Raw genomic sequence first — 19,887 nt, forward strand, 5'->3', positions numbered from 1 at the left:
AAAAGGATCTAAATTTTATAAGCATCTTGACAGGGCATTGTGCCAAAGAAGGGCACACACAACTAATGGAAGAGATCATTTGAATGGATTACAATTTGGTGATCAATGTCTTTTTAAAAACAAATCAATGTTGCATAGTAGATGAGGTTAAAAAAAGACATGTCCATTAAGTTCAACCCATGCCAAATTTAAACGAAAGATACTCTATCCCATATCCCTACCTACAGTACACTGATCAAGGGGAAGGGAAACAAAAATCCCCAGTGAAATATCATCCAATGATTCCATAAGGGAATAAATTCCTTCCTGACTCCCAAGAATTGGCAATCAGATTACTCCCTGGATCAACATTCTTACCATGTTTACTTATTTGGTATATCCCTTGTCACGGTGAGATTATGGCAGGCTGTATAAGGTCACATAAATATATATAACAGATGATATATATTTATCACTGGGTCTGAACTGAAACGAGTCTTAGATATAATAAAGTATATTTATTCCTTTGGATAGGTGAACACACGAATAATACAGTAACAGACAAGAAGTACACTTACTTTGGGGTTGGGGAATGAGAAGTATATAGCATAGAAATTCTCTCGCCATCAGATGATAAATTGAAGACCAAGGATACAGGGTGAACGTCCGTTTATAAACCTTTTGTGCCCTATCCTTAACCTTGAGTACCGTGGATTGGTTTTCAATTAACTCCAGCCAGTGGTTAACGTGGGAACACTTTTTGACCCATGCCCCCCGGCCAGTTGGGATATGCGCAGTAGAGCTCTGGGGTCCCATTTCTATAACCCCTCCTCTATATCAGGAATGCCAGCTAGTCTACCAAATGGAGTACCTGGCAGGAAATCCTTTGTTGTGAGGTGTGAAATGGAACAATTGAAGACTGCCCTGGTTTGAGGAGTCTCCACCCTCATGCAAACAGTGGAGGTGACAAAATCCTTTGAAACATACTCAGGTCCTAGACATGGGGTCGCCTTTCTGGCCATATGCTACTCTGGTATGCAAAGGAATTTCCTCTGAGTTTTACCCATCTCTTGGAATACAGTATGTTGGATAAAACATGAACATATTAAAATATCCGGTTCCTTTGGATCCAGCAGGTCCAAACTCCCCAGTTCTCAATGCCGGAACTGGGACACCCTATGGTCCAAGTTGCGACCTGCTACGACCTGGGAAACCGGAGATACACAAATACACTTAAAAACCGTTTTACATTTTAATACACAAAACTCCGCTGTAAATCAAATCACGGTTTTTCACTAAATCCCCATTGAAAACAACGGGTTCCGCCGCCATAGACTCTCAATGGCAAATCGCCGCCATTGGCGGCTATGGGAATCCCCGCCATAGACTTTCAACGGGGCGATGCCGCCGCTGAAGTCAATGGCGGTTTTCCGCCGTAGCCGGTCAATGGGGTTTGGCCGCCATTGAAGTCTATGGGAAAAATCCCGAACTTTCAAGGGGGTCCATACTCCGTCAGGTTGGTCCCAGAGGGTCAAGGATGGTTCTGCAGTGATGCTGGAGCATTGACTACAGACACCCCAAACCCTGACTCTCTGGACCCTCCGGAACAGGAGCTATGGAATACCAAATTTCTGCATTTGACACTTAGCCGTTTTCCTGAGCTGTTTCTGCCGCCGCCATTGGAACCTATTGCGCGACCCGCTCTCCTCGGTTCGACCCTTATCGGGGGTCCATGATACGGGGACCCGGTTGTGGTCGAGTGGGGGGAGGTCTAGGAACATGGGACAGAAAGAATTTTATTCCTAGGTGCCCTAGAACTGTTTATTCCCACGCCACTTGTCGTTGAACTTGACTTGTAAGTGATCAAAGCTCTCCTATTGAAAATGTATCCGCTTTGCGGTTAAGCGGTTTGGACGGCAGCCAACTTGTTCCTGGAAAGCTCTCTCGAGGGTTTCTCCATTGAAGTCAATGAGCCCATTGACTTTCAATGGGAAACCGCCGCTCTCCCTCTCGGACGCCATCTGCTGGTCTTCTCAGGAACCAGACTCCCCAGCAAGATTCACCATTAAGAAGCATTGAGCCCTAATGGCGGCCTATGGGAACCTGCAAAATGGTGCCTGAAAAGGCGGGAAAATTACACAAAGGGCTATAATCACTATACCACTATTAACCCTTGTGCTCCCGGATGGATCCCAGTGTGTGTGCTGCAGACCAGATGTTACAATAAAACAGGAAAAAAACAGGGGAATACACATGTACATGTCATTACAGGGGTTAAATCACCGTTCTGGGTCTTAGCCCAGTTAACCCTTTGACTCCCAGGGAAGGTCAGGGGATGGCCAAATGGGGTGTAACCCCTTTAATCCCGGGCCACCCCCGTTCTCCCTCTACATCCCTGTATACATTTCCTATCTAAAAAGATGTCCAACTTTTTTTTTTTTTAACATATCTATTGTATCTGCCATTACAGTCTCCATGGGCAATGAATTCCACATTTTAACTGCCCTTACTGTAAAGAACACTTTCCTTTGTTGCTGGTGAAATCCCCTTTCCTCCAACCTTAAGGGATGATCCCGAGTTCTTTGTACTGCCCGTGGGATGAATAGTTCTTTTGAAAGCCCCTTGTACTTTCCCAGAATATATTTGTATATAGTTATCATATCCCCTCTTAGACGCCTCTTTTTAAACAAAGCTAATTTAGCTAGCCTCTCCTCATAAATCAGATTAGCCACCCCCTTTATTAGTTTGGTGGCTTTTCTCTACTTTCTCTAGTGCCATAATGTATTTTCTAAGGACTGGTGCCCAAAATTGTACTCCATATTTAAGGTGTTGTCTTACGTAATGCTTTATAAAGGGGCATAATTATGTTTACTTCCCTTCCATCCATTGCCTGTTTAATGCAAGATAAGCTCTTGTTGCCTTTGCAGCTACTGTATGACTTTGGGCACTATTGCTATGACTGCTGTCTACAAGCACTCCTAAATCCTTCTCCAACAAGGATTCTCCTAATTTATCCCCATTTAATTTGTAAGTCGCCTGTTTATTCTTGTTTCCCTAATGCATAGCCTTATATTTATCTGTAAAAAGAACAAGAGAAACAAGCGCACATACCCTAGTGCAGCGGTGCGCAAACTGTGGGGCGCGACCCCCAGGGGGGGCGCGAGACTGCCGACGGGGGGCGCGGGGTTTACAGAGGCCCCGCGCGCTTCCCGAAGGCACTTAAATTAAGTGCGGGGGGAGCTGCAGGGCCTCTGTAAACCTAACTTACCGTGGCTCCGGCGGCTTCCTCCCTGCGTCGCCATGGCAACGCGGCGTCAAAATGACGCTGCGAGGTCATGTGACGTCCCGTTGCTATGGCAACGTGACGTCATTACGCCGGAGCGCGGGTAAGTTGGGGTTGGGGGGGGCGCGGGAGTGAGGGGACAGCCGGCAGGGGGGCGCAGGGAAAAAAGTTTGCGCCCCCCTGCCCTAGTGCATTACCAAAAATATGAACAATTTATTAAAAAGAGGGGGGGGAGGAAGACAAATAAAATTGATAAAATTGAGCATGGAATGAGAGCACCGATACCGGCAACTGGCTGGAAGATCCACCGTCGGATGAAGAAATCCTCAATCGATAGAGCCATACACAGCAGCAGGGAACCCAGAGACTTTAAGTTCAGTAGCCGACAGGTAATTCAATGCAACCCGATCGGTGTGCAAAATGTCTATTTTTCCACGGGTACCCGGTACCTGGTTTTCTTCAATTTAGATGACACGGTACAACACTAGTAGGAAATATACCCCTGTGTCGACGCTCTCATGTTTGATTGCGGTAATAAAAATGAATCCCCTGCTTTGGGAATTAGTGCAGTGCTCCACTAAGAATTATTGCAGGCTTTTTAAAAATATTTTTCAGGCTGCAATAAGCAACAGAAAAACATTTAAAAACGCGGTAGGTTATACATTAGACTGCTGTAGTGCAGAATAGCTCATTATTGCATGGAAACTCCCATTCAAGACAATGGTGGTTTCCATGCCAAAGTCCCCCGATCAGCACTATCACAGGTAGTAAATAACCCTCTAATTTTGCGTTGAATATAATTCTCTTTTTAGGTATTCCCTTTTTATTTTATTTTTTTATTTAACATCATTATGGACACCAGAGGGGGCACTAATACCTTATGCAAAAAGGGTTAAGACAGTTAAGTGTTTGTTTTTTGTTTCTGGCTGGGTTAAAGCTTATTATCTGTAACAATGAGTACCACAACGACAGGAATATGCTCTATTGTCACAACGTCGTGCGTACTCTGTATTGTGTGTATCAGATGACCGCACCCTTGTATTCTATCACAATGTATTTACATACTTTCTGTAAGTGTATGAGAGGAGAGTGACTGCAGAAGTAATACATATAGTAGTTTATCTCTATTGAAAACAAGTATGTATGTGTACATGTAAGCCTGGTTCAGTGTGATAGCAATTCACTCCCAAAATACATAATGTATGAACATGTTATTTCCTTATGTGCTGAGGTAAGTAATTTAGTCCAGAAAACAACTGAGCAGCAACCCCCCCCCCCCCACTCCCCACCCCAAATAATAAAAAACCTAAGCAGTAACGTACGCTGAAACTTTATGCTGTTGTCAGATGTTTCCTTTTTTTAATTCTAAAACTCTATGCTTGAGATCATTAACATTAGTGGTCACCTTGGTAACATCTGCTTAATATGTGTGAATAGCGACAGGCATTGTTATATAATAATGCATCACTAAGAAAACAACAGGTGGATATTAGTTAAACCAACATAACAACATGTATAGTTTTTAGTGAGCAGAGAGATGTACATGTTGTGCTTGCTGTAATGTTTCCTCTGTTGTCCTCTCTTACCCTGTATTTCAAAACAGTGAGAAGTGGGGTTATGCACAGTTGAGTGGAAGTTGCTGCGTCATTAACTATGTACTGCCTACTTCTCACTAAATAGTGGCCTTAGGGGGTCACTAATCTCCAATAATGGGCATCTAAGTTTTATCCCGCGTTCAAGGTCGCTGATTGGGGAGGAGGAGCAGGGGGGGGGGAGGGAGGGAGGGAGGGAGGCAGGCAGGCAGGCGAGAGTCCGGACAACTGTTTCTGGAGGCCCGTCTGGCTTATACTGACCGAGCCCAATTTCCATGATTGGCAGCTCAGCTGGGCCCTCCTTCGTCACCATTGACGTGGTCAACTCGCACATACCGAGACTCCCCCTCCCCGCTTAACAAACCTTCAGCATCCTCCTTTTCTTCCCCCTGCTCAACAGCTGGGCCCAGGTCAACACTGTGTCCTTGGCCCCGTAAAAGCTGTTAGTTTCCCTTCACGCACTCGCCATACATGTCAATGGCAGTAAACGCTGGATTGATGTCTGAGTGAATCCTGGCATTAGAGTCTCTCCCGCAGGAACCTTAAGATACATTTATTTAAAAAAAAAATGTTTTTAACTTTATCAAAGTGATACTGAAGACATTTTTAGCATTCTCCATGTTTGTTTATTGATTCCTATATGTGGTTTCCAATTTGAATGTATTCTTTAAATCTCGTTACTTATTGTCTACATGTATGATAAACGTGCAGATTTGGTTGTATAGAGAAAGTGCTATGACAAAGACGGAATATTTATACGGAAAAGTGTATTTGCTTTTAGCAGGCCCGATGTATCCACATCTAAATGAAAAAAAAATGTGTGCAGTGAACTGCAACAATAATTAAAAACCTCCTATGACGCCTTTTAGTTTTATATTGATCCAACTTACCTGCTGGCGTTTTGTAATGTAGGTTTACAAGCAGAACGGATAAGTACATTCTATGCACCCAGTAATAATACAGCATATTGAGTGTAAAACCTTTTTACATAATGTCTTTGCTAAAATAAATTGTGTATCTACTACTTTTTTTTTCTTTGAATACATCTGAAAATTCAACAGATTGAACAGTGTTCATGTATTACGATTGACCAGTTTAAGTACTAGAAGAATTTAAAGCACTTAGCAAGCTGTGACAGAGATTGCGCAGGAGTTTTTTTTACATTTTACACTTCAGAATTAAGTGTACATATCTAGTTTTATTAATATACAGTAGCACATACACCTGAAGAATTTTTGTCTTTGTTAACCTTGCTGTGGCAATAAATTGGCACATCAAGACATAGTTACACATACATAACTAGTGTAACCCATGTCCCCCCCCCCCCCCCCCCAGACACAGATGGCTATCTAGGGTGTAGTGAGGCTGGCTACGTGTACTTGGGTGGTGCGTACCTGCTTGGAACAGGAGGGCCTGAGTCTCCCGCATTGGTGTTGGGGACAACAGGACCAGGCTTCTGGGGTAATTGCCTCCATTCTCTATAAGCCCCAGGGATGTGGGGTAGGACCCTTACAGAGAAGACACTGGTCCCAGGGGGAATGCTCCTTAACTCACACACAGTCTCTTTGTAAAATATCAGCAAGGTCTTTATTGTCTGGCAACACGGTGAGGTAGGTCACTGCAGTTCATGCAAAGTCAACAGTTCATAGGAAGCAGTTCTCCCTAATGTAAAGGACTGTTCTCGCCTCTCCTTCTCTCCAAGTAGGCTTCCCAGCAGGATGGTCTGTGGGAGGCCTCAATACCCCTATGCACACCTCAGAGGGTATCCTCTGGGTGGGGATTGATTCTCCCCCTCACCCCCTTAGCTGGGTGAGGGGCATTGGTCCACTCTGCTGCTGCTCGCTCTCCAAACTCATAGGTTGGTCTCCTTACTCCCTCTTCTGTACGTAGGACAGAACATCACTCCTCTCCTCCAACTCCCAGGACAGACAAGAAACAACTGCCACTGACAGGAACTGGCCACTAAATAGAGTCAGCCCTGCCCTGCATGATGTCAGCAGGACCTCCCTTCTGTCTAGGCCTGCAGAGTCAGGGGGCCCGCCTCCATCACGCTAGGCAGGGCTTGAAGGGGGAAAACCCATGGTTACTACTGGCGCCTGCCCTTACCAGGGCTTACTCCAGTAGGAGAAGGATAAGTAGCCCGCTCTTACTTACAGGGGCTACACTAGTAATGCCTCTTTCACATAAACATGCTCATTCTTATCATACTGTATACATAGTGTTGTTTTTTTCAAGCACTTTGCCTGGCTGTTAGGCAGTTCGTCTTCTGTTTTTTCCCTTTAAAGGAGCAGAACATGTTGGTTTTGTTTTTTGTAGGTGGGAAGCAGGGGGTCTTCGGAGCTGATCTGCGTTAATTTCAGCTCCGAGATATTTACCTCCATAGTGGGTGCCGGTAGTGGCTCCAGAGGTCCTTCTATACGTCTAATAGACACGGTCTCTGTCAATTTCCAATGTTTATTACCAATTATGAATACAAACAAATCAAGCGCTATATACCCTACAACAATATGTGCTTTTAAGTGATAAAATCAAATAACAAAAAACAAATGAAACAGTTAACAATCTAAGTTACTCTATTCTTTCCCTGGAAAATAGTCTGTCCCTTAGTCCAAATTAAGACATATGTCAAAAAGAGACCGGCGCAACCTCAATGCAGAGACAAGGGAGAGAGCTAAACTAAACAAAAGTATATTTAGGCATGGATAGAACTCAAAGTGAAGGGGGGGGGTGTAAGTGGAGAGTGGTTGTTGTCCGAGTGCCGAGGTCAGGGTTGGAGAGGTGCGAATCGTCAGAGATAGGCGGGGTCAGAAGTACGGAGGTGCGGAGTCCAAAAGCAAAGCCGGGTCGGTACACAGAGCAAGTTTCAGCAAGGCAAGACTGTGGAGGCAGACATGAGGAGCCAGTGGCACAGCTGAGCATATAAGGAAGTGAGCGACCAATGGGAGGAGAGATGGAGCGGAGGTGCATCCTCAGCGGGGATAGGCAGAGGTGCAGGAGACAGGTAACACAAAAAACAAAACTGTGCGCTACTACCTAACTACCTATAAAGTTTAAATGTATAAATATATACAGTGCAGTGACTATACCATCAATTTAGTGACAAAAAATGTATAAAAAATTAAACCACAACTCCCACAGTGAGATAATTATACATTAAATAATAAGTGCCACATAACCGTGTTGGGGATAATGGCGTCTGCAGCTGTAAACGCAGGGGTGGCTCAGCACCCCACACACACTAAGAGAATGGAAACAAAAGAAAACAGCGCACAACGCCAAATAGTGAAGCAAATTCAACAATATATTATAGAATTAAAAAGGGGGTAATATATCTGCGTACATGAAAAAAGTTGGTAAAAGGCATGTAGTGTGTATCACACTGTTTACCACTCGGCAGCTGTTAGCTGTAGATTCAGGTGCTTGCTTCCCTCTGCTGCTGCAGCTCAGTTGATTCTGGGGCAGGATGTCAGTCTTTTCACTCCCAAGGGGATTTCCCTTCATGCAGCCAGGTTCAGCAGCTGGTACTGGGGCTCGGTGAAATCGCTCCTGCTTCCTGGCCGATATGAAGCTGCTCCTGTACCTCGGCAGGTGTATCCTCTGCACAGAGGTTAAAACGCAGCTTGCTGCTGTCTACACAGCAGTGGTGGATTCAATAGGGAAGTTTGAACAGTCTTACAAAGTCTCTCACAAGTGTCCAAAACAGCACACAGGATGAAATAAAAACAGGACAGGCCAACACATAGACAAAGGCCAATGTAAGCAGATATAAGGCAATAGAATGTTACATCCAACTAGTTTCGTAGAATTAACTACTTCTTCAGGGAATAATTAGGCCATTACCCAGAGGTCTTAAATACCTCACATAGATACCTTATTGGTCAACCAATTAGGGATAGACCAATCATCTATAATAGGTAATGGTCTGCGTGATAGGGAAGATGTGTAGTTTACTTTTAAAACAACAACTTTATTAACAAAAAAACAAAAACAAAACAATACCTATTTAATATAAACTTACATATAGACAAAACCTAGCATAAATAATTAAAAACATGCTGGAATAAAAGAAACACAATATTAGTCGACTTAAAATAGACACCATCATTACTTGCATAAAAAGATGTAACTAGAAAAAAGCGTAGGATAAAGAAAGGAAAACAGAGATACAGAGATAAATGATACATCCCCTAGGTACAGAGGGGTGGTGAGCTAAAGATTCAATAAAGTGCCCAAATATCCACATCCTCATTTAACCCCTTAGGGGACATAGTATCTAACTTATGTATCCAATATGTCTCTTTAGAAGACAATGTTTTAACTCTGTCCCCTCCTCTTCTATTTACAGGAATCAACTGAATCCCCTTAAAAGTGAGACTTGACGGATCTTTATTATGGTGTATCAGGAAGTGTCTAGATACACTATGTTTTTCAAAACCATTTTTAATATTTCTGACATGTTCCTGAATCCGAACTTTAAGGCTGCGTTTGGTTCTGCCTACATATTGATACCCACACGCACATTCCAATAGGTATACAATATGTGTAGAGGTACATAGAATAAAGTCATCAATATTAAAAACTTCCTTCGTTACTTGTGAATAAAAAATGTGTTTGTCAGGATGTTGGTATTTACAAATCGTGCAATTACCACAGATATAGTTGCCTTTTGGTTTAGGCCCTAGCCAGTTCTTTTTCGATGTAGTATTGCTCTTACTTATAAAAACATCACTAGGAGCTAACAAGTTTTTGATATTTTTTGCTCTCCTGTAAATAAACCGTGGTTTAACGTCAAGATGTGATCCCAAAATGGGATCATTGCACAATATACCCCAGTGTTTGTTAAAAACCTTTTCAATGTCTCTATGAACCGAATTAAAGTCTGTAATGAAAGCCACATTAAGAGTGTCCTTTTTTGTGTTTTGACCTTCTTTATTTTTAATCGTGGATCTATTTTGAACTAACATATCCTTACGATCCATATTACGTACCCTTATGATCTCTCTTTCTAGAAGTTCCTTAGGATATCCCCTCTCTCTAAATCTCCAAAATAATTTGTTAGCCTGTTGGTTGAAAACCTCTAAACTACTACAGTTACGTCTGAGTCTCACAAATTGCCCCCCTGGTATGTTGTTTATCCATGTCTTTTTGTGATTACTATTCGCCATCAGCACATTGCTGGTATCCACCTCCTTAAAGAAGGTCTCAGTCTCCACGGTGCCATCCATTTTGGAAGTTAATCTTAAGTCCAAAAAATCTATCTGGGTGGCATCCACCTTGTGTGTGAACTCAAGGTTGTAGTCATTCCTATTAAGGTTGGCTACAAATGCACTGGCTGAATCGTAATCACCATCCCACACACACAGGATGTCGTCTATGTAGCGTCTCCACACAACGACATTCCTGTGGTATGGTTGGTCGGGCATGATAAACTGAGACTCCCACCTTCCCACGTACAGGTTTGCCAAGCTGGGGGCAAACCTAGTACCCATTGCAGTTCCGCAAACCTGTAGGCAGAAAGTGGAGAGAAACAGAAAATAATTATGTTTCAATATGAAACTGATAGACTCTAGAATAAATTCCCTATTTAATGGATGCAGATCAGAGTCTGATTCCAGAAAGGAATTAACAGCATCCAACCCTTTCTGGTGAGGTATATTAGTATACAGGGATTTTATGTCACATGTAATCCATACATATGAACTTTTCCATTCAAAATCTTTAAATAAGTTTAGAACTGCTGTAGAGTCCTTCAGATAAGAGGTTAATTTTCCAACATACGGTTGGAGAAAAAAATCCACATATTGACTAAGGTTGGCTGACATAGATTGTATACCTGACACAATTGGGCGTCCAGGTGGGTCAACCAGAGCCTTATGAATTTTCGGCAGGTGGTAGAATATGGGTATCCTAGGAAATTCAGAAAATAGAAAAGCAAACTCTGTTGTGTTGATGACGGACAGGGCTACTGCGTTGTCTAATAGTGCTTTAAGCACCCTTAGATATTCAGCTGTAGGGTCCTTAGGTAATTTTACATAGGACGTTGTATCGTTGAGAAGCCTTAGAGCTTCTTTTTCGTAGTCACACCTATTTTGGACTACTACGCCCCCACCTTTATCTGCCTGTCTTATAATGAGGCTTTCGTCATCACGCAAAGTTTTAAGGGCTAAGGACTCACTTGCACTGAGGTTGTGTTTAATATCACCTGACTTAAAATTACTAGATAAAATGTTAAAATCATTGATGACCATATTAAAAAATGTATCAATATGATGACCCTTGGAATGTGCGGGATAAAACTTGGATTGGGTTTTAAAATCAGTATGTTTGATTTTAACTTCCGTATCTATATTACTCACAGAAACCATTGCAGCCTTCTAGAAAGAGAGATCATAAGGGTACGTAATATGGATCGTAAGGATATGTTAGTTCAAAATAGATCCACGATTAAAAATAAAGAAGGTCAAAACACAAAAAAGGACACTCTTAATGTGGCTTTCATTACAGACTTTAATTCGGTTCATAGAGACATTGAAAAGGTTTTTAACAAACACTGGGGTATATTGTGCAATGATCCCATTTTGGGATCACATCTTGACGTTAAACCACGGTTTATTTACAGGAGAGCAAAAAATATCAAAAACTTGTTAGCTCCTAGTGATGTTTTTATAAGTAAGAGCAATACTACATCGAAAAAGAACTGGCTAGGGCCTAAACCAAAAGGCAACTATATCTGTGGTAATTGCACGATTTGTAAATACCAACATCCTGACAAACACATTTTTTATTCACAAGTAACGAAGGAAGTTTTTAATATTGATGACTTTATTCTATGTACCTCTACACATATTGTATACCTATTGGAATGTGCGTGTGGGTATCAATATGTAGGCAGAACCAAACGCAGCCTTAAAGTTCGGATTCAGGAACATGTCAGAAATATTAAAAATGGTTTTGAAAAACATAGTGTATCTAGACACTTCCTGATACACCATAATAAAGATCCGTCAAGTCTCACTTTTAAGGGGATTCAGTTGATTCCTGTAAATAGAAGAGGAGGGGACAGAGTTAAAACATTGTCTTCTAAAGAGACATATTGGATACATAAGTTAGATACTATGTCCCCTAAGGGGTTAAATGAGGATGTGGATATTTGGGCACTTTATTGAATCTTTAGCTCACCACCCCTCTGTACCTAGGGGATGTATCATTTATCTCTGTATCTCTGTTTTCCTTTCTTTATCCTACGCTTTTTTCTAGTTACATCTTTTTATGCAAGTAATGATGGTGTCTATTTTAAGTCGACTAATATTGTGTTTCTTTTATTCCAGCATGTTTTTAATTATTTATGCTAGGTTTTGTCTATATGTAAGTTTATATTAAATAGGTATTGTTTTGTTTTTGTTTTTTTGTTAATAAAGTTGTTGTTTTAAAAGTAAACTACACATCTTCCCTATCACGCAGACCATTACCTATTATAGATGATTGGTCTATCCCTAATTGGTTGACCAATAAGGTATCTATGTGAGGTATTTAAGACCTCTGGGTAATGGCCTAATTATTCCCTGAAGAAGTAGTTAATTCTACGAAACTAGTTGGATGTAACATTCTATTGCCTTATATCTGCTTACATTGGCCTTTGTCTATGTGTTGGCCTGTCCTGTTTTTATTTCATCCTGTGTGCTGTTTTGGACACTTGTGAGAGACTTTGTAAGACTGTTCAAACTTCCCTATTGAATCCACCACTGCTGTGTAGACAGCAGCAAGCTGCGTTTTAACCTCTGTGCAGAGGATACACCTGCCGAGGTACAGGAGCAGCTTCATATCGGCCAGGAAGCAGGAGCGATTTCACCGAGCCCCAGTACCAGCTGCTGAACCTGGCTGCATGAAGGGAAATCCCCTTGGGAGTGAAAAGACTGACGTCCTGCCCCAGAATCAACTGAGCTGCAGCAGCAGAGGGAAGCAAGCACCTGAATCTACAGCTAACAGCTGCCGAGTGGTAAACAGTGTGATACACACTACATGCCTTTTACCAACTTTTTTCATGTACGCAGATATATTACCCCCTTTTTAATTCTATAATATATTGTTGAATTTGCTTCACTATTTGGCGTTGTGCGCTGTTTTCTTTTGTTTCCATTCTCGCAGGAGACAGGTGTTGGCTATGCAACTGATTGCGTCTGACGCGGAGCTTGTGTGCATTGCGCACGCGTCACCTGCGCCCGCCGCACACTGTAGGTGCGCGAGCGCAATCCGGAGGCAGGACCCTCCGCCTCTGTCCTCGGCAGACAGCCATGTGCACGCCTGCGCATAGCGCTGCTGAGGGCAGGCGCGGGTCCCGAGGACGTGCTGCCGCGAGCAGGGACCGTGGAGTTGAAGGAAGGTAAGGCGGGAGTGCGCCGAGGGCGGCGTGACTCCTGGTTCCTTAGGCTGCGGTCCCAGTGCGTATTACAGCGCACAAGCACCCCCCCCCCAATCAGTGCGAGCCCAGTACCTGCATTTGCGTGCATTTAGCAGCCGCGCTGTGCTGCAAGTTTCACAGATCCAATTTTTTTTTGTGGAACTTGTGACGGAGGAGTGACCACGCCCCGCCGGCGGTCCAGCCAATGAGGGCGAACCAGCCACGTGAGGTCATGGCCACGCCCCTGCAAAACCCCCGCCATGCCCCCTTCCATCGCAATCTCTCCCAAGACTGCGATCTGCGGTGAAGCACTGTGCACGCGCCGGCCTTCCCGGCGGGGGGCGAGTGTGCTACAGAACGCACTGGGACCGCAGCCTTACAAGTTGGTTCGACAAGTAGACAAGTGTGAGGCAGCCTTCCACACTTGCTGTGAGTATTTTCAATATGTAGTAAAACTGTTTGGTCTACTTTTCAACATTTTATCAAGTATATTGGACATCTGTGATCTGTTTAGATCAGTGTTTTTCAATCTTAGGGTTGCGGCCCATTAGTGGGTCATGGGAGGATAGTCACTGGCTTGCAGAGGAGGGGGAGATAAGGAGAGGTAGAGGGGAGTGAGAGAGGGAAGAGTAAGAGAGGAGGAGAGTGATGGAGATGGGAAGAGAGAGAAGGGGGAGAAAGATTGAGGGAGGCAGAAAGTGAGTGGGTCATAGTCAAAAATGTGATTCTTATACTGGGTCACGAGAAAAAAACATTAGAAAAATACTGATTTTAGATGATTTAACCTTATTTTTTTTCCCTAATACCTTGGAGAAACACAGAAAACAAGTCTTCATCATCCTGGAATGACTATTGACGATTCAACTGTATGCAAAGGTTGAAAAATGTGAATTTAAACAGCCCATTGAGTTTCTTAAAGGTGTTTTGTCCCAGGAAGGTTTAACTATGGATCCCAAGAAAGTGTTTGCCATACAGGATTGGCCTTCCTTTATGGATACTAATGGCATACAGTGTGAGATGCATTATAAATATACTGGCTTTTCATGTAAAGATTCTTCAGTATTGTGGAGTACTTTACTACCCCAAGTATGAACTGCTTTAATGCTTTTATCAAATCTAGGGCTGAATGAGCAGCTCAGTGAGTCAAAGCACTGACTGAAAACCACTGAGTAGAAGCAGAGCAGCCTAGTACAAATCCCGGCGTCAACTCCTTGTGACCTTGGGCAAGTCCCCTTTTCTCCCTATGGATCAGGCACCAAAAACACAGATTGTAAACTCGTGGGGCAGGGACTGTGTCTGTAAAATCATATGTACACTGCTGGTTACCGTGCATTATATTTTATCTGTGAAGCACTTTGAGTCCCATCGGGAGAAAGGGGCTATATGAAATAAAAGTTATTATATTATTAAATCTGATGCTATCAGTCTTCTTACGCCAGTTTCCTTTACCTTTTATAATGACATGCACTGGAAGTTGGTGCCCTAATGATGGCTAGTGAATTTGATCAGTTATATGTTCGTATCTAGGAGTCATCACACTGACAATGTTCTGGGAGCGGTAAATGCAATCTAATTTGAGTACTTAGAGGTGCATCACAACCCAACACGAACCCCTCTAAAGTTTAACTCCCTGTCTGTCATGTTGTCTAACTCTAGCATGTAAAGTTTTTTTTTTTTTTCTTCCTGGTTAAAATATTATTTTTATCAATAAAAAGACTTTGATAATCCCATCACGAGCACTATATTGATAGCATCCGTTGCCCAAGTGTCTTTTCCATTGTGCCGCTAGCATGTTTGTTGGGACCTCGATGGAGATCTTCATGCATTTGTGTAGGTATTCACCTACCTCTTATGTTTCACATACTGCACATAACGTTCATCACAATGTTACCAGCAACCTTTTTTTTTCGAGAGTGCAATAACATCAACTATGCTGGAATTATATTAGCTCATCTGAAGATAAACCAACTTTTTTCTTTACTGTTAAATGCACATCTGACATGGAATTATAATGAAAAAGCCCAAGGATAGCCTCTTGGATATTTTACCATTCCCAAATTATATGATTTGTTTTATATAGAAGTATACATAAACATGTTGAGCAATAGGATACATATAAAAAGCAATACAACACAGCAGGGTATCCTTATGAGCAATGACCGTTTGCCTTTAATGGCCTGAAAAGTGCTGATTCTGATGTTTCACAGAACATTTCTTTTTCGATCACATGTTTCTTTTGAATAAAAATACATATTATTATTTCCATATAAATGGAATGATGATACATAAAAATAATTCACCGCTTTTGCAGATTCAGTTTGAGCTCTTTCAATTTTATTATAGCACATAACATTTTATTTTGGCCATTGTGATTCACTATTGAAAAGCAGCAAATAATTATGTAAGCTAGAAGAACATGCAGCGAAAAGCGGTGCACTGCAAAAAGTGAAGTAAGGTAAGCTCCAATAAAGTTTTAAAAAATGAAGTTTATTGGGCTCGTGACCTCATAGAGCAGGAGTGCGCAAATGGTGTTAACCTTCTGATTTAATACTAACTAACCTTAAAACTCGCCTCACAAATCAAGCATCCCAATAGCCTGCACTCATGGCTATTGTCCCACAGTCACTCCTACCACCCATTGTGACCAAGCACTGCCATATACAGCACTTATTCTCTCACCTGCTGTCTCTGTAAATCTTCCATCATACCACTTAGATTGTAAGCTTTTTCGGGCAGGGATTTCCTTTCCTATTGTCTGATTTTGCTGCACTTATTGTATTATAATTCACTGTACTGTATTCTTTGTGAAGCGCAGAGTACATTTGTGGCGCTATATAAATAAAGATATATGCATACATTTGATGCCGGAGTGAGCAGGGGAGGAGAGCAGGCAGGGGCGCTTTGTTAAAGAGTAGATATTCCGTTGCCATATTACGTGATTATGTACAAGCCCGCACCGGAAGTGACACTGCGCGTGACCCGGATCGGCGTCTGTCAGACTAGCCGGCACCAGCCTCGGTTCACGCACACAGCGCCTCCTTCTGGTGGAGGTCAACTATGCACAATTATATATAATATATAAAATATATACAACAAACAAATTACATGAACTAATGTCATATGCATGGATTCAAAACAAATGCCTCTCAAATGTAGATGGGATCACTTAATCATTGCTCATCATGCCATTGCATAGATGCATCTTTGATATAAATTAATCATTATATAATAAATGTTACATAAATAGGAGTTTAGCTAGTTTATAATTTCTATCCAAACAGTGTTCAGTCCTAAGTCAAAATATGCATTAATCTGCTAATATCCTACATGTGTGTTTTTTTTTTTTTAATAAATCGGTTCTATGAGAAAATACTTGTAGCATAAAAAAAAAACGCAATTACATTTTTAATGTATTATAATTGTAGCCCCGGTCTCTTTTTGGTCCCAGAGACCCCGGCCGGAGCAGGGAGCGCTCCGAGTCCCCGGAGTCTCAACGGCGCACCCGGCTAGCGGGGGTCGCCATTACAGGTGCTCGCGCATGCGCAGAAGTCTCACCGAAGCCAGTACCAAGTCGCGCATGCGCAGGAGAAGCGCACACGTGGCCCCAATGTAAAAGCAGCCTCTGCGGGACTACAACTCCCATGAGGCTGAGGGCCCAGGATTCCCTAGAGCAGGGATTGATACTTTTCGCGGGCTTAGGGCAGTGGCAGTTGGAGCTGGGAGCAGGAAGGGGAAGGCAGGGTGTAGGGAGCAAGTGGCTCCTACACCAGGTAAGGTATCCCCAGGTCCCAGGCAGGCCCCAATCAACTGTTAGGGTAGTGGGTAGGTACTGAGGGACGGCCCCTAAGGTAGGGACCCTGCCCTTAGGTGTGAGTGTGTGTGCAGTCTTGTCAGTGTCACGGCTCTCAGTGCTGTGAGTGCTGACAAGAAGGCACAGTGTGAGTGCAGTGCGGTTGCTGCAAGTACAGTGTGAGTGCAGTGGGGTTGCTGCAGGTACTAGGGAGAAGCTAGTGAGAGGGGATCTGGGAGGTTAAGGGAGAGGTAGTGTGGGTGCAGGGGGTCAGTGACCCGCCTGCATAGGACAGTTTAACCCCGCAGGCCCTAGGAGTATTCCCTGAAGTCACAATAGGTTGCAGTGCTGCAGGGAAGCCCTATAGGATAGGAACGCCATTCACCTTACTGTGTAGACAGCTAGGGACAAAGCACAGAGTTGCGGCAGTTGCAGTCATCTGGGACCAGACGGCTGGACACCATGATATCTGGAGGCTACGTGTCAGAGGTGTCTGACCCTTTTTGAAGCTGTTGCCGGTCACCGCCGTGACGGAAGGTATTATTACATCAAGTGCACCAACACCGGTCAACAGGCGCTGATACCGCCTTAGGCTTAACTCTTTAGGGACACTAAGCGAGTGGCTAAAGAACTGAGCCTATACCAATACATTACCGTACATGGACACGGTGTGGAGCACGCGGTTACGGGACAGAGACGGTACTCATTAGGAGCGTGCTGAGCCACTACCGTTATAAGGACGGTACAGTTATTAGGGTGTTAGGCATTGCTGCTAAGGTTATGTGTTAGGTTATGTGTTAGGATATGCTGTGTGTATTGATATGTGTTATTGCTACGTTGCATTATAGAGTGATAAGGTTACCGTGCATTATTACAGTAAAACTGGTTGCATTCATATGTGTGTTATTGTATTTCTTGCCCAGGGCAATCTCACACCACGGGGATCCTGGGTAAGTGGAGGCGCTGCGCTATAAGTGTTACCCCAGGCTCCCAGCTAGCAGAGGCTCAGATCTCCTGGAGCCACAGGTTGTGTACAGTGACCAGTAGTCTCTTTGGGAGCGTCAGAAAAAGGGCTACATAATGTAATAAGCATTTTTTTGTTTCTATAGCAACCAGTTACAATGTCCCACTGACTGCAGAATACTCCTCTGCAGGCATTTAGTGAACCCCCAAGCCGAATCTTTGCTGATCGATCACAGAAGAACGGATCGATCGGCAACTTAGCTAATTACTTATCATTGTGTGGACTGTATTCATGCACATATTAAACGAAGAAGGGGGGGGGGGGGTAACGGCAGCTTGGACTGCTGCTTTATCCCATTTTCTATCTCAAAGCCCTGGTTTCAGTGCCTTCTATCACTTAAATAAAAATCCAAATGCGCTTAAAAGTGTGATAACCTTAAGGGATAGAAGTTCATCAGGTCCTCCTTCAAGAGCTGTCTCCCAGGCTTCTTGTGGTGTCCAGTAGGAAGCTTGAGTGTTAACCCCCTATGAGGGCTTCCTGTTGGCCCACAGGATCTGTGGGATTTGGTGGCTGTGTAATTGTTTCCAACAGCTGAAAGACCAGCAACTAAAACTTCAACTATCTCCGAAGAGCTAAACATACTGCTGTTCAGTTCTAATTCTTTAAGAAAAAGAGTGTGTTGGGGGTCGGGGGGGCATAGTAGGCTGAACTGCTGTTTTAAACAAAAATTTACCTTTTAAGGGTTGTCCCACCTATAACCAACTAACGGAAGTGTCTTGTTTAATGTAGATGAGGTAATCCGTAACTTAAAAGCAGCAGTATGCGCAATATGTTTTCTGGCGTTAAAAATGTTCATACCACAATCAATCCACGTTGAAGCTACTACGCAGTTTAAAGTTGTACTAGACATATTGGTCTGGAGAAGTGTAGATTTGTTGTAAATTGTGATAGCTTGAAGGGGAGCAACATTAAAGTTCTTCTTAAACTAAATTATAGCCTGCAGACCTTTCAGGACCTCACAGTTCTCCTCTTCAAGTTTAGTGCAACAGTCTGGTCCCCTACCCGTTCTCACAACCTGCAATAAACCAAATCAAAATCTATACAAAAAAAAAAATAGATGTTGAAACCCAGATTTTTTAATTTCTGCGTCTTTTCAGATTTGGGACACATCAACAGAAGATCACCTATCTCAAATTCACTTACAGAAAGACTATGAAGTCAAAGATGTTCCCAAATTAATGATTAACGAGGGCAACATCGATACAGTCACTATCAAAAGGTAAGATACTCAATATTCACAGTCATTTGCAATTTCTATTGCATTTAAATGGTTGTATCCAGTGTTGCGCACCATGGCATAACATGTTGTGATACTGCTTCCCAGTGCTGGAGAAGAGATGTTCTCCAATCGAATGAATGGAAATACGACATTCTCTCATATTGAATAGGAGTCAATGTGTCAGGAATGATGAAATTTATTTGTAAAGGACAATCATTTTTTTAAAAGCGCCAAGTACAGTGGAGGTACAAACAGATATAAATGACATAAACAGAGTTGCATACTGAAAATAAGTGCGTGTTTTTGTGTTCCTCCGATTCAATGCTTGTTCGTAAGCATTGAAAATACTATGAGATCCTTGTGTGAAAATACAGATTCCGACACAGGTTTCTAGCAGTTCACATATATTTACTCTTTAGGCAGTTTACAATCCCAAGCTTCAGTTAGGCTGCGATTATACACAAACGCCCGTGGTGTCGCCTGTAGCAACACCGCGCGGCGCAAAAACAAGTTTGCTACCTACGTGAAAATTGCCTATACCAAATGCGTCCGTCTCCCGGCTTGCTACTGCAAAGCGGGAGACAGTTAAAGCGTTTTCAAAA

At 42.9% G+C, this 19,887-nt stretch overlaps 1 protein-coding gene across 1 annotated transcript in view; it reads left to right on the forward strand.

The window, feature by feature from the left end:
• CFAP95 (cilia and flagella associated protein 95) overlaps positions 1–19,887 on the forward strand; it is a 94,568-nt gene that overhangs the window by 19,477 nt on the left and 55,204 nt on the right. The window contains 1 exon segment of the mRNA XM_075597814.1: positions 19,164–19,285. Within this exon segment, the coding sequence (XP_075453929.1) occupies positions 19,164–19,285 (122 nt within the window).

Source organism: Ascaphus truei, chromosome 1, assembly GCF_040206685.1.
Source record: "Ascaphus truei isolate aAscTru1 chromosome 1, aAscTru1.hap1, whole genome shotgun sequence".
Classification (NCBI taxonomy): Eukaryota; Metazoa; Chordata; class Amphibia; order Anura; family Ascaphidae; genus Ascaphus; species Ascaphus truei.